The sequence below is a fragment of the Phyllostomus hastatus genome, unplaced genomic scaffold (genome assembly GCF_019186645.2).
Source record: "Phyllostomus hastatus isolate PE091 unplaced genomic scaffold, TTU_PhHast_1.1 phas_contig_312, whole genome shotgun sequence".
In the NCBI taxonomy this organism is placed as follows: Eukaryota; Metazoa; Chordata; class Mammalia; order Chiroptera; family Phyllostomidae; genus Phyllostomus; species Phyllostomus hastatus.
Window position 1 is genome coordinate 2,369,239 of NW_025333849.1, and position 15,829 is coordinate 2,385,067.

The 15,829-nt window shown below is 37.5% G+C and overlaps 1 protein-coding gene across 13 annotated transcripts in view; it reads right to left on the reverse strand.

The window, feature by feature from the left end:
* LOC123819436 (aminopeptidase O (putative)) overlaps window positions 1-15,829 on the reverse strand; it is a 448,779-nt gene that overhangs the window by 381,999 nt on the left and 50,951 nt on the right. For all 13 annotated transcript variants that reach the window (XR_006785810.1, XR_006785808.1, XR_006785809.1 and 10 more), the window contains exons 2-3: window positions 8,926-9,021; window positions 3,317-4,248 (exon numbers count right to left, since the gene is read on the reverse strand). Coding sequence is in view for 9 of the 13 variants with exons in the window: in XM_045839793.1 (XP_045695749.1) it covers window positions 3,317-4,110 (794 nt within the window). In the remaining 4 variants the exon portion in view is untranslated. The remainder of the gene's footprint in view (window positions 1-3,316; window positions 4,249-8,925; window positions 9,022-15,829) is intronic.

Sequence of the window (15,829 nt, forward strand, 5' to 3'; positions counted from 1 at the left end):
TAGAGGAGTACTGGTAAGATATTTTGTTGAATGTCCCTTATTTTTTCTTGGTTAGACTGGGGTTATGATTTTGGCAGCATCATACCAAGGGTACATACCATCAACATGACTTATCCACTTTATCAACTGCAGTTCCTTTTGCCTTTAGCTTTACAGACTCCACACGGTTCCAAAGTTATTTAGGTCAGCATCTTCTCCCCCTTGAGTGAGGTTGGCTCACATATTTTAATGGATCTTTAACATATATCCACAAATGCAGGTTGTTGCTCTAGGCTCATCTTATATACTTCCTGCTCCAATCCTAGCTATTTCTCCAAGAATCCCTGGTTTGTTTATTGGAAAATGGTATTAGAAACCAAGATCTGGGCACTAGAGTGTGCTTACTTCTAAACCCTTTCAGCTGACATGCAAGGAAAGATATGTGTGTATGCTAACCCTTGGAAACACCATGTCTGTTAATTATTCCTTTGCAAAAACATCCATATCTACATTAAGCTAATGTGAGTTCACAGTAACATCTCCAGTTCTAATGCATTACCACATGGATTTTTCTAGCCTCTTCCTTTTCCTCATCTATACACTTCAACAGTGAGAAGGCTGACTCTGATCATCTGCCATTCATTTCCTTAACTGTTCAATTCCAGGTCTAGTGATACCAAAATTGTTAACCTGTATGCCCATGGGAAACAACTTTCTCAACTGAAGTATATTTCCTTTTGCCTTTAGCTTTATAGACTCCACATGTTTCCAAAGTTATTTAGGTTGGCATCTTTTTCCCCTATCCCTTCAGTGAGGTCATTTCACATATTTTAATGTAATTAATTTTGTCACATTTTGTATTCCATCCTGGGTTCCTCTGTCCTGCAAAATTATTTATTTATATAATAAACAATATGTTTTACTTTCAAAAAGCGGTACGGCAAGGATAGAAGGGGAGAAGCCATTGATGAAACTTGAAAGGAAAAAAACCAATATAGAGATACTTGAGTTTATGTCTAATATCAGCTTAAAATAAAAACCTATTGAAAGCTAACATAATGCATTAATTTTTTTAAATGCACTGAAATCTTTGTATACAGTAAGGGACATGGTAAAGATCAAATGTAAGAAATGTAGCTCTCTTGCACAATTAGACATGGATTTTTCTAGGAGCTTCCAGTAACTTAATTCAATTTTCCCACCTCTAAAATGAGAATGAAAAGTTTCTTGACCAGGACTAAAAATTTATGGTAGGTATACTGACAGTACTCTGCATTTAGGGGTAAAAAATGTAACAACTATTTAAGTTTTAATTGGAGGAAATAAGCTCTACCCAGTTATATTTTTCACATGATTGTAAAATTTTATATTTTCACACAACTATATTCATAAAGCATTGTAACCCTGATAATTACTATTCACTCATATCACTAAGGAATTATTCCTGTCTAGCAATTTGGGATCCTTGGTCATTTTAAAATCCTTAAAAGTACTCAGACAGTTACCAATATATATCTAGGTTCATTCTTAAGCATGTGAGAGAGTTTACAAAGATTGGTGGCGATTCACAGAAGATAATCTTAAATAAAATCTCCTTCCAAAGGGGGAGAAAAAACCATCTCTTGATGATTAAAAAACCATTTATTACCCTTGTATGACTGCATAAATGACATTTCTTTACTAACATATAACCACAAATTTCTAAGGATAGTTTAAACTCTTATGATTATGTGTTTTACTGAATTATTAGAAAAGGAGACATCAAGAATAAATTCACCAAGTCAGCCTTTGCTGGAGCAAACTGTGCCCAAGAACCTCTTTGGTTTCTTTATGGAAATCATCATTAATCCATTCCTGCTCAATGCTTTACATGTAATGCAATTCACAAGTCTACTCTCTTTCTTTGTAGTAAGCACTGAGAAGAAAGACATGTCTGAGGCTATTAATGAGTATTTCTTCCAAATATTGTGAATAGTTTCTTCTTCCTCATTATTCAATTCAAAAGTTAAATGTCTGTGAATATAAAAACTATAATTTCCTAGTTAAGTATTCAGAGACAGTATAGTTAAATCTTATCAAAAATTCCATCTTTAATAATCTCAAAACAGAACTTTGAGGTTACAATAAGAACACCTGTTTCTTTCCCTTCCTGGTCTCCCAAAAATATCCAATGAGTTATTCTATAAATAAACCACTATGCTTTTGTACTGACGTAAGTTTGTATCAACCTTGCAATTTCCCAAACTCAGGCTCTAGCAGAAATAAGACAGGAAGTGAACTCATTCCAAGTGGGGCCAGAGACCAGAGTAGGAGGTAAGATTAGAGGCAAGAAACAGGATAATTAGAGCTCAAAGTCAAAGTGACATTTTAAGAAAATCTAAAAGGTTTTGGGGAGGTGGGTTGGGGAAAGGTATAAGCAGTTTACCAAGACCACTGTCTCCATTAAGGGAGTCCAATGCTACATAAGAAGATGCTCAAAACAAGCTCACAGAGATTGATGTTCCTCTGGCCTCTGCAATATTTACCATACTGATTTATAGTACAATAGCACAAAGAAACTGGTACAATAATGAGGGATCAATAAAGTTTGATTTAAAAATTGTCAAATTCTAAAAATCCTGAACAATTATTGGAGGAAAGGCAAGAAGAAAAGAACAAATTGCTCCCTAAGTGTATCACCCTGGAAATCAATGCCTCATCAGTTCCTTCTCCTCACACTAAAAACCAGGAATCCCCCTGGTATAGTATCAACAGGGCTGTCACACTCCTCACACTCAGACATTTCAAAGGCTTTGGAGGTTCACATTATATAACAATAGACAAAGTCCAGGGAAACATAGTTGCCAAGAGATAGGACAGTAAGAAAATCACAAAGTAGAGATGGCTTTATCTGGAAGCACTCTGCCAAGCTTCACACCAATCCAACTTGGCAGCAGTCTACTCCCTCAGAGGGAATGCAAAGGAACTTTGAGAAAGTATTTACTCAGAGACACATGTCGTTGCCATCTCTGCTGGAAGTCACCAGCAGAGATCTTAACAGAGAGCTAGGCTCAGGATTTAATCATTAGGCTTGCTTTTCAATCTCCAAACTCAGAAATACAGGAGCTTAATAAAGTAATCTTTTCATTCTGACTTAAGGGAAGTAATTCTATTAAGAGTTGAGCATGCTTGGGAATTTACCTGCTTCACTATGAGTCTAAAGAGTTGAGGTTGGATGGGTATCCACAGAATGTAGAGGAGTTTCTTTGCAGGGTTGGTCCCCTGTCTGAGAACATTCCTGCAAAGGCTCATCTCCCAGTGTATTAATTAAATCAACAGAAAGGGCTGCAATACCTACCTGCCACTCTGGTCTGAGGTCCATGTAACTGATCTCCCCTGGGGTTTGGTTCTGTACCATATCCTTATGGCGTGAGGAAAGTCAGTAGCTGTTTGAGCCCCTGTCTTCCTGATCTGTAAGCTCCAACTGTCAGTGTCAAACAGGAGTTCCCCACAGCCAGGAGCCTGGCTGCAGCAAGCATAATAGTCTAACTGCTCCCTCCAACGATCTGCAGGCAGAGTCACAAGTTCATGTACAATCTGATTCCTGAGCTCAGAAACAACACTGAGCTTGGGAGACCTTGTAAATTTTTCAATACCTGGCACAGCAGCAACATCCACCTCCTCAACCTTTAACACAGATAAATCACAGCAGTCCAACACTAGCAAAAAATCCTCACTCCCATGAATCCCTGTGTCACAGCAGTACTTTGAGCTAGAAATCCCAGAAGCCTGTCCCCCGTTGTCATGGTTACCATCTTTACCAGGAGTCTTTTTTTCACCTTTACCACAGATTGCAAAATCATTGTATCTCATTTTAGATGAGAAGGTCCTTGTATTTGTCACAGGTACATGGCAAGGTTCTGGCATCCTAAATTTGCAGGCTTCATTTGACTCTGATCGGCAGGTTTCCTCAGTGGAACTACTCTTTTTCCTGTATCTGTTTCCAGGCTGAAAGAAAAGCACTAAGGTACCCTCAATGATTTGACTTTTGAAATCCACATCTAAGTCCAGTACATAGTGCTTCACAAGTATGTGGCTGGTGTTGGCCATGAGAGGCAGGTCATCCTGAGGCAGCTCCAGTTTTATGTCCATGGTATAGGTTGTTGAGAGCTTTGTTAAACTCTCAGAAGGGCCTTCCTATCTACCTTAATCATCTGGAATCATAATGACTGCCTACAAAAAACACCCAACTTTGATGTCAAGAATCATGGTTCCACAACTTTCAGTCCCCTGGCAAAGAAGAAAAAAAGAAACACAATTAGACAAAATTCTAAGACCCTAAATGCTCCTGCAGCCACTGCTCCTGCAAGTTGACTACCTTCTTAAATGTGGTAGAAGCTCATGACTAGAAGGCAGACTAATCTTTGTAACTGACATCAAAGAAAGCAGCATTATGGGTTTCTAAAAATATTTCAATTACCAACGAAATGAAAGAGGCCTCCACAAAGCCAGAAGAAACCTGCTTCTAACTAGAACAGTTCTTGTTTTGGAAAAGAGCAATTGTTATGCAAAAGCATAACAGCATCACTGTACCTCTTGTTTTTAAACTATATTAAATGTATCATTGCTAATTTTGTGCCTCAAAAGATAAGTAATTATTTCTCTAGTGTGATTCTAAGTAACAAATGTGAATGAAGGCTAAATGGCCTCATACATTTTATTCTTTGAGAGTAATAATTTAATACATACAATGTAACTCCAGGGATTAATGTACTTTTCACATTAGGACTGCTCTCATATCAGCACTTCCAGTAAATTACAGGAAAATGAGCCAATCTACCAGGAGTGCATTCTAAGTATTCCTTTGAGATTGTTCATGGAGATTTTTCAAATTTATAGTTAAATACTCAAGGTATATCATTACATCTTAATAGCTGAAAACCCATTAACATTCTGGGATAATAGCCTTCTTGTGGCAAACAAAAAGTTCTTCTCATTTGAAAAAAAGAGTACGCAAATACCTATAAAAAAGGAGGAGGGAAATTAAAATGTAGAAACAGATGTTGTAATAAAATGCCCAAGTTCTTCATAAAAGTTCTGAATCAAAATATATTCTTATTTTACAATAGCAATCCAGCTAAAAAATTATTTGAAATTATTTCAGTCCCTGTTATATACCTAATATTTTCAACACATGTTGTTTCTTTATTATTCTTTTACCAAAAGTGGAAAAGAAATAAAAACTCTCGCAGAGTAGGTATATTTGAAATAATTTTTGCATTTAAAAGTATCAGGAGATATTTTTCCATAAGTACAAAAATTACTTGCTTGACCTTTCAAGTAAAATTGAGCCTTGCTTTATCATTCCGTTTAGCTCCTCCTCACTTCCCTCCTGACTTTACCTGCATGTCTACTAGACTCTTATTTCCCTTTCTTCTAGAATCTCATTCCAGCAATCAACTCCACTGAATTTTCATTTTCTACCTCTCCATAGGCTATTCCCTCATCAGAATCTCACCCAGCCTAAAAAAAAATCTGCCTTCTTGCAGCTTTGCGCAATCTGTTTTGATGCTACCTTCCCAGTCATGGAGGCCACACTCCCTTTGCATCCTTGTCCTATATAGCAAGCCCCTGCTCAACAAAGTATTCCCTGAAGATGACCAGACACCACTCCTCTTTGCTTTCTGGAGTAAGCAATTGCCATACCTAGAGTGTTCTTGGCTTCCACCTCTCATATTCCCCTACCAAATTTTGTTCTCCCTCCCCACCCTGTTGAAGTACAATCACCTCCCCAAATCCTACACTCCTACCTACCATCCCTTTCCTCAAGAAACTGTGCATGTTAACATACATTTTGACTTTTTTTCATGTCTAATTTTTATTCTGAAACATAAACCTCTTCTGAATTAAAGTACAGTTGACATATGATATTGTATTAGTTTCAGGTGTAGAAATAGTAAGATTTAACATTTATATATACCTTACAAAGTGATCACCACAAAAAGTCCAGTATCCATTTGTCACCATATGAAGTTACTGTGATATTGATATTACTATTCTTTATATTGTACTTTACACTCCCATGACTTATTTACAGGTCTGTACCTCTTAATCCCCTTAGCCTTTTTGCCCATACCCCCACCACCCAACCCTCTGGCAATTATCAGTTTTTCTGTATCTATGGGTTAGTTTGTCCTGTTTACTCATTTTAGTTTTTTAGACTCCACCCCTAAGTGAAATGATATAGTGTTTGTCTTTCTCTGACTTAATTTCACTTAGCATAATACTCTCTAGGTCAATACATGCTGCGGCATATAGCAAGATCCATTTCTTTTCTGGCTGTGTAACATCCTGGTGCATTGTGTGCATGTACACACACAAATCCATTTCTTTATCCATTCATCTAGTGATGAATGCCTGGATTGCTTCAACAACCTGGCTAGTGTAAATAATGCTGCAGTAAACAGAGGTGCATATAGCTTTTTGAATTGTTCCACTTGGGGGCTTATCTGAAGAAAATTGCTGAGTCCTTCTTTGTCTCTTATTATATAGCCTTCGTTTTAAAGTCTTTTTGTCTTATATAAGTATTGCTATCCCAGCTTCTCTGTTTTTTTTTATTTCCATTTACTTGAAATATCTTTTCCATTTATTTATTTCCAGTCTCTGTGTGACTTTCAATCTGGAGTCTCATGTAGGCAGTATATATAGGGACCTTTTTTAAAAAAATCATTTAGTCACCCTGTTTTTGCAATGGAGCACTTAGTCAACTTCAACTGAAGTAATTATTGATAGGTATGTGCTTATTGTCATTTTAATTGTTTTCATACCACATTTTAAGTGGTCAGTCTATCATCTTTACTGTATGTTTGCCTTTACCAGTACATATTTTTTCATTTTATTTCTAGTTTTGGCCTTTTCCACTTAAAAAAATTCCCTTGAACATTTCTTGTAATGCTAGTTTAGTGGTGATGAACTCCTTTAATTGTTGCTTGTCTGAGAAAATCTTGATCTTTTCTTCTATTCTTAATGATAACCTTGCTGGGTAGAGTATGTGTGGTTGTAGGTTTTTCTCTTTCATCATGTTGAATATATCATGCCACTCTCTTACAACCTGCAAAGTTTCTGTTGAAAAGTCAGCTGACAGTCTTATGGGAATACCCTTGTGTGTAACTAGTTGTTTTTCTCTTGCTGCTTTTAAGATTCTCTCTTTATCTTTAACTTTCAACAACTTAATTATAATGTGTCTTTGTGTGGGTCTCTTTGGGTTCATCTTGTTTGGGATTCTCTGTGCTTCCTGGACTTGGATGCCTGTTTCCTTTGCCAAGTTAGGAAAGTTTCCAGCCATTATTTCCTCAAATAGGTTTTCTGTCCCTCTCTCTCTCTCTTCTCCTTCTGGGACCCCTATGATTCAAATGTTAGTACGCTTGATGTTGTCCCATAGGTCTCTTATGCTATCTTTATTCTTTTTAGTTCTTTTTTTCTTTTTGATCTTCCAGTTGGGTGACTTCCACTATCCTGTTTTCCTGATTGCTGATCCGTTCTTCTGTGTCATCAGATTTGCTGTTGATCCCCTGAAGCAATTTTTTCATTTCAATTGTTACGTTCTACAGTTCTGCTATGTCCTTTCTTAGAATTTTTAGGTCTTTGTTCAAGTTGCTGAAGTTCTGACTGAGCTTCTTCTTTTGTCTACACAGTTGAAAGAGCATCTTCATGACTGTTACTTTGAACTCTTCATCTAGTAGACAACTGATCTTAGTTCTTTTTCTGGGGGTTTATCCTGTTTTTCTATTTGGAACATATTCTTTCCTATCTTCATTTTACCTGTTTGTTTTTATGTACTGTATCAGGTAGTTAAGCTAAATCTCTTGGTCTTGAAAAAGTGGCCTTATTTTCCCATGGGGCCCTAATTTCAATGTCCCCCTAGTTACCAGAGCCAGGTGGTCTAGAGGGGGGAATAATATAGTCTCCTGTTGTGGCTGGGCCACAACTTCTTTGGACACACTAGCAGGCAAGGTTGCTATCTGGCCTGCTGGCTGTGAGGCCTGGCCACAATTGTTGCAGACTCACTGGAATGCAGGATAAGGCTTTGATGTGGCTGGCTGTGAAGCCCACCCCCACTGTTGCAGACACACTGCTGTGTGCTGGTGCTGAGTGATGCTGTCCACTGTGTGTGGCAGGGAAGGAAGTGCTTTGGAGGGGTGCTACCCTGGGTAGGCCCTCAGGGAAATGCCAGGGTGGGGCAAACCGTGTTAGCAAGGTTAATAGATAGTGTCAGACTACCCAGGTTAAAGGAAGGGGAAAAATGGTACCCATCTGCACCTGTGGCACAAGCAAGTTCCAACAGATCCCTGTCCCTGCAGCGCACACCCTAAAATTAGTCAATGTATCACCTTCACGTATGACCTAGCTGCTCTTCAAACTGCTCCCTCTGTATGAGAACTTGGAAAGACGGCAACCTGGGTTTCCTACAGCTCTTTGGCTCTGCCAGATATAAGCCTTGCTGGTTTTCAAAGACAGATGTTATGAGGGCTCCACTTCCTGGTTCACGTCAACCAGTTTAGGGTTCAGACACTTCACTCTCCAGGGATGACCTCCAAGGCTGTTATAACCTTCCCACTTGTGAGTCACTGCATGAGGAGTAGGGAGTAGGGTAGGTGCTGACTAGGCTTAGTCTCTACTCCTCCTACCCTTTTCAATGTGGTTTTTACTTTATATCTGTAGTTGTAGGAAATCTTTCTGCTAGTCTTCAGGTGGTGTCAGAGATAGTTGTTCTATATGTAGTTGCAGTTTTGGTGTCAATGAGAGAAGGTAAGCTGAGGATCTTCCTATTCTGCCATCTTGAACTTGAAGCCAGGGGTCTTGCTCTTAAATGTCAATTTAGCTTGTCCATGAAAACTCGTTTCCTATGGTTGGTGTACTGCCCCTGCAGAAAACGTGCCTCCACACCAGACCACCTGAGCCACTCACATTTTGACTTTTAAGGGTAGTAGAAATTGAGAGAAATCAGGCATCCAAAGAATAGTTTGAGATTACTTCATGGAGAGGCTGGTACTTCCCTTGGTCCTAGAAAAGTCAATAGACAAAAGAAATAAGCCAGGGTATTTTCTTTTCTTCATGAAAGTGACTAAACTTGTTATATAAATAATAATACCCTTCAATAAAGCCATTGACTCTCTCTGTGTAATGAAAAACAACAGATGTTAAAAATTTATCCTGCTGGTATTTGAGGTTGCTACCATGTAGTATTTCATTGATTAGGCTCTTTAAAAAAATGGTTAATAAAAAAAAAATCCCAAACACATACACACACAAAAAAGAAAAATCTGAATCAACTTAAATAAGGGTTAACTTAGTGGCTGTCTAAATTACCATATTCAAGGAAGTATAGTTTATCATTTTAATAGTATTGATGTAACTATTCCAACCCTAACAGATTCCTTCATTTACTTCTGAAAATTAATAGAACAAGGACAAAATATATTCTCTACAGCAGTTTTCACCACTCTGTCCCTGGTGGCAAAGAGTAAGACTATCTTTGAGCTCTATCCATCCAAGCCTGTTAACATCATCTTGTCTGTCATCCTAACTGGCAATCCTTTGGTCCTCTTCAGATGGTTCTTGAGTACACTCCCCATAGTTCCAATTCTAAATCTTTTCTTCTTTTAAGTTTCCAATTCCATCTCTCCTGGATCATTTGCAGATAATTATTTTATCTCCTCCTTTACTTAGGTGATTTTGAATCTCTGAAGCTCCACCATACCTCAAAGATCACTAGCTCTTCACAACTACTGCCTTCTTTTAATTCAAGCAAACAATAACCCTTTTCAGCAAAGTTAGTCCTCTTCCCCTTGAATCCTAGCTTTTGGGGTATGAAAGGGCCAAATAAATAGCACTCCTCTTGTCCATCCAAATTCTAAACATACTGAGAAATGAGAAGAGGATATGGCAAAGAGAGGCCAAAATATCACCATTTTTACTGATAAAGGCTAAACTGAAGAATATGGTTTAGCATGGGGGCCAAAGTTGCCTAAAAACCAAATCTACAAATTTGACAGATTTACCCATATGGTCATGGGCAATGCTGGCTCAGGTCAAAGCTCCTGGAAAGGCAGTTTTGTAAGACAGGGTCTAGAGAAGTAAAGAAAACAGCTCTCTGTGGTCAGGATTGATGTCCAAAAGTAAAATGGAGGAGATGAGCTGAGCAGAGCACACCCAGTTTCTTCTTCCCAAATTCACCAGAATAAATCACTTCATCTCCCTGAGGGTTAGAAGTGACCAGGAATGTTACAGTAATTAAGAAAACAAGAAAAGAAACATCAGAAATGGGAAAGAAGCATTCCCCCCAAGAATACCTGCTGCCACTAATTTGGAATCTTTTTTCATTTAACATTTTATCCCTTTCCATGTCTCCATCCTATTCCTTTCAACTACTGCAGGGATGCTGTCTTTAAAACAAACATTGCAATATCTATATATAAAAGCATTATGTTGTATACCTTACACTAATACAATGTTATATGTCAATTATATTTCAATAAAACTGGAAAAAATTTTAAAACCTGTATTTAGCCCTGTTGCCCATTTTAACTAGTGTTTATTTCACTAAATTTTAGAGCAGAAAAATTCCTTAAGGCCTACTTAGTCCAATTCTCTCTAGTTTTACAAATGAAGACAATGAGACCCAAAGAGGTAAAGCAATTTGCACAAGGTCACCCAATTTCTGATGCTTTTCCACTTGCTGATGCTTCTCCTTAGAATTCTCACCTCCAGCTCTCACAGCCATTTCCTTCATATTGCCCAAGTCATAAATCAAATGTCACCTCCTAATTTTCTTCCATATCCCATTCTACCTTTTTTAAAATCGTATTTAAGTTGTATGGACTAGAATCAGTTTGTATTGAAATGGCTTTGGGGAAAACAGGAGAATTTTTAAGCAAGCTCCAGAAGGTTTAGAAGAGCACCGGCATCTTTACATGCTTTTCAACCTAAGTTATGTATGTGTAAGTCTGTTATAACTTATTGCTTATTACACTTATTTTGTACTTGCCTTGAATTCATGGATGACTTAAACTTTTTTTCTGCCGTAACTCTCACTGAAATCAATCAGGGGCACAGTCCCAAGTTCAAGGAAGAGTTGAACTGTGGTTGCAAGCATGTATATGTGGCCGCATTGAAAGGCCTCTCTCATCAAATAGTAACCGTATTTCTAAGCAGTCCGTTGACTTCAGCACTTTTTGCTATTATTGTGCTCCAATTTAAAACACCAGCCCATCTTACTAAAGCATTTTTCCATTCTCTGTCATAAACCATAACATAAAATTCCCCCTTTATCAAACCCAATGGTTAGTTCCCAGTGGCTAACCATGGTTGCCTTTAAAATGTGGTGTCCACAATGGAACAAAACAGAGAGCCTAGAAATAAACCCAAGTCTCTATGGTCAGTTAATATTTGACAAAGGGGGCAGAAGCATAAAGTGGAATAAAAATAGCCTTTTCAATAAATGGTGTTGAGAGATCTGGACAGCTACATGCAAAAAAATGAAACTCTATCACCAACTTACACCATACACAAAAATAAATTCAAGGTGGATAAAAGAATTAAATATAAGTTGTAACACCATAAAAGCCCTAGAGGAAAACAGCCAGGAAGATCTCAGACATTTCACATAGCAATATCTTCAATGGTATGTCCCGTAAAGCAAGGGACATAAAGGAAAGAATAAACAAATGGGAATACATCAAATTAAAAAGCTTCTGCATGGCTAAAGAAAACAGCATTAAAATGAAAGGAGAACCAACTATATGGAAAATTTATTTGCCAATGACACCTTGGGCAAGGGTTTAATCTCCAAAATATATAAAGGACTCATACGACTCCACTCCAGGAAGACAAAAAAAAAAAAAAAACCCCAATTAAAAAATGGGCAAAGGACCTGAACAGACACTTCTCCAAATAGTACATACAGAGGTCCTAGAGGCATATGAAAAGATGCTCAGCATCACTAGCCATCATAGAAATGCAAATTAAAACCACAATGAGATACCACCTCACACCAGTCAGAATGGCCATCATAAAATAAACAAAGCAACAAACAACAAGTGTTGGGAAGGATGTGGAGAAAAGTGAACCCTAGTACACTGCTGGCAGGAATGCAGACTGGTGCAGCTACTGTGGAAAACAGTATGGAATTTCCTCAGAAAACTAAAAATGGATCTGCCTTTTGACCCAGCAATACCACTGCTGGGATTATATCCTAAGAACCGTGAAACACCAATTCAAACAAACCTATGCACTCCAATGTTCAGAGCAGCACAATTTACAATAGCCAACTGCTGGAAGCAACCTAAGTGCTCATCAGTAAATGAATGGAACAAAAAACTATGGTACATTTACACAATAGAATACTATGCAGCAGAAAGAAAGAAAAAGCTCCTACCCTTTGCAACAGCATGGATGGAACTGGAGAACATTATGTTAAGTGAAATAATCCAGGTGGTAAGGGACAAATACCATGTGATCTCACCTTTAACTGGAACCTAATCAACAAAAGAAAAAAGCAAGCAAAATATAACCAGAGACATTGAAATTAAGAACAATCTGACAGTAACCAGAGGGGAGGTAGGAGGAGATAATGGGGGAGGGAGAGGGGAAGGATTTTCAGGAACAATTATAAAGGACACATGGACAAAACCAAGGGGGGGTTGGAAGCAGGGGTGGGAAGTGGGGATGGCTGAAGTTGGGGGGGTGAGGAGGGTGTAAATGCAGATAACTGTACTTGAACAACAATAAAATAATTTAAAATAATAATAATAAAATAAAATATGGTATCTTAAATGCTTAAATGATTGTCTCAGCAACACCATTAAAGGCTTCGAAAGGTTTAACGCACAGTAGTATTTTTCTTAAGAAAGAAGGTGAGGGGGAAGAGTATTAAATATTAAACAGAGCCATGGTGTAGCAAAACAACTTCCCTGCCACTTTTAATCACCCAAACAGAAATGCACACATTCACAAATGTGTGAAATAGCCTTTGCAGAGCCATTCTGGATCTTTCCAAAGAAAATAATCTTATTCTCCTTTCAAGCTATAAAGCTATGTGAATCACTCACAAGGCCCTTTAACGTATCCTGCCTCATTTTATAGTTACCTCTATCTTCCACTGGTCTAGAAACAACTTGGGACTGCTGGTTCATCGTTATATTCATGATCATGTTAAGTAAAGTACACAGTACATAGTAAGTTTCCAATAAATATATGCAGAATTTACATCTTAAGGCATTTGTGATTTCAACATCTAGTTATTTACAGAACAGAGACTCTAGCTTGCATAGGTTCCAGTAGAAATTTATTACTTAACAAACATCTGCCTCCAGACAGCTCTAATTTTTTTCTTCACAGAACATACTTGGTACCTCTTTATCCCACATGTTTTATTTCAAGCAACTCAGGAGACAAGGAGATATTTTTGCATATATGCTTATTATACATTATTGAGCACACTGTGAGTTGTTACAAAATATTTAATTCTATAGATTACTTGTTCAGATGAAGACAGCTCTCTGCTCTTCCAAGAGTGTTCATTCTTTTTTTTTTAAAGATTTTATTTATTTATTTTTAAAGAGGGAAGGGGGGAAAAAGAGAGAGAGAAGCATCAATGTGCGGTTGCTGGGGGCCATGGCCTGCAACCCACGCATGTGCCCTGACTGGGAATCGAACCTGCAACACTTTGGTTTGCAGCCCGCGCTCAATCCACTGAGCTACACCAGCCAGAGCGAGCATTCATTCTTTAGTATACAGTGATTGTTCTTAACGACAGCTAGGCTGGTGCTGAAGTGGACTGTTTCTGGGCACAGTTCCTCACATTCAAATACAACCAGGGTAGAGCAAAAATAGGTTTACAGTTGTGAATATATGAAACACAGTTATTCTTGTGTTATTATTTTTAATTATTATATATTATCTTCCATAAGAGCAACTGTAAACCTACTTTTTTCCAACCCTGGATAGCCACAGGAGCATAGCTAATTGCTGTGAAATTTGAGAAAATAATTTCAGAGATAAAAGGAATCTTAGAAATTCAAATGTATTATTTTGTGTTTAGAAATGTCACACTGACATTATGTAACATTTCTTTCACTCAATGGTTCTGAAACACAGCCATGTAGATACACATAGATTTAGCATTTTTTAAATGCCATGTAGTGTCCCTATATGAATATTTCACAGTTTATATATTTCCATTATATGCCACTGAGTGGGCTCCAACTCCAGGTGACCCTCTTAATGAGTGAGGTACACGGTATCCTGTCCTCAATAGCCCTGCTCAGCTCCTGCAGACCCACTATAGCTTCTTTTATGGAATCAATCTAGTTCATTGGTCTTCTTCTTTTCTGGCTGCCTTCTATTTTTCCCAGCATTATTATCTTTTCCACAGAACATTATCTTCTCACAGATGGAGAGCAGGATGACAGCTACTGGTGGTGGGGGGTGGGGCAGGGAGAGGGTAGGTAGTGAAGAAATTGAGCAAAAAGGAAAAAGGACTCATGGACATGGACAACAGTGTGGTGATTGCTGGGCAGAGGGGTATAGAAGGGGACCAACAGGTAATGGAAAAAATACAATAAAGATTAAATAAAATACAAAAACAAAACAAAGCAAAACAAAGAACACTACCTTCTCATGATGTGCCTGAAGTAGAACAACTGCAGTGTTGTCACTTTTACCTCCAGCAATGTTTGAGGCTTAATTTGTTCTGGGGCTTACTGGTTCATCTTTCTCGCAGTCCAGGGTATCCATAGAGCTCTCCTCCAATACCATATTTCAAAATAATCTATTTTTTCCTATTAGCCTTCTTCACTGTCCAACTTATGCATTTACATATAATAATTGGGAATATAAGAGTCTCTAAAGATACATCTTTCCTCTTAATGATCTTTCCTAATTCTTCTATTGCTTCCCTTCTGAGTCTCAGTGTTCTTTTCATTTCTAGGTTGCAGTCTCCATTTGAAGACTAAGACAAGGTAAGCAAAATCTTTAACTAAATTTCCCTACTGATATATAAGTTCTTTTAAATTATTCATTATTACAAACAATGCAGCAATGAACATCCTTGTACATGTCTCCTTGTGCACGTCTCCTTGTGCACATGTGCGTTTCCTAGGTAAAACACCCAAAAATTCCATTTTCCCTGATATTAACATTGATAGACCTGCTTTCTTTTGGTTTGCTTTTTCCTGATATATCTTTCCCTTTATTTTTATTTTTAACTGCTCTGAGTTGTTTTGCCTTGGGTGTCTTTTGAAACATTTGGCTGCATTTTTAAAAATATAATTATTATTTTTAGTAATTGAAATTCATTTACTTACATTGATCATGATTCTTGCTGTAACAGCTCTGATCTCAGGCAACTTATTTTGTTTTTTCTATCTAACGTGATTTTGTTTCTCAGCTTTTACTTTTCTGCTTTGGGTTAATTTTTTTTTTCCTGAATTCCCTTTTTCCCTCTACTGTTTCATAAAACATGCAATCAATTTATTTATTCAACATACCTACTTAAAATAAATCTCAAGTAGCCTTCTAAACAATATAATACAAAGATCCTAGAAAATTTTATCATCAGTCTTTCCTTTTCCCTACTCTATACCAGCTTCCATATTATTGTTGTTAATATCATTTTTAACAACCTTCATCCAACTTAAAAAAAAAAGTCAACACTTAACTTTTATTTGTTCACCAGCATCTTTACTCATGACTAGCTTAGACATTCTACTCCTTCTTTCAGGGTTCAGTTTTGTTCTATTTACTATTGCCACATGACAAATTAACCCAAACCTTTGTGGCTTCAAACAGCAACTATTTTATTGTATTCTTG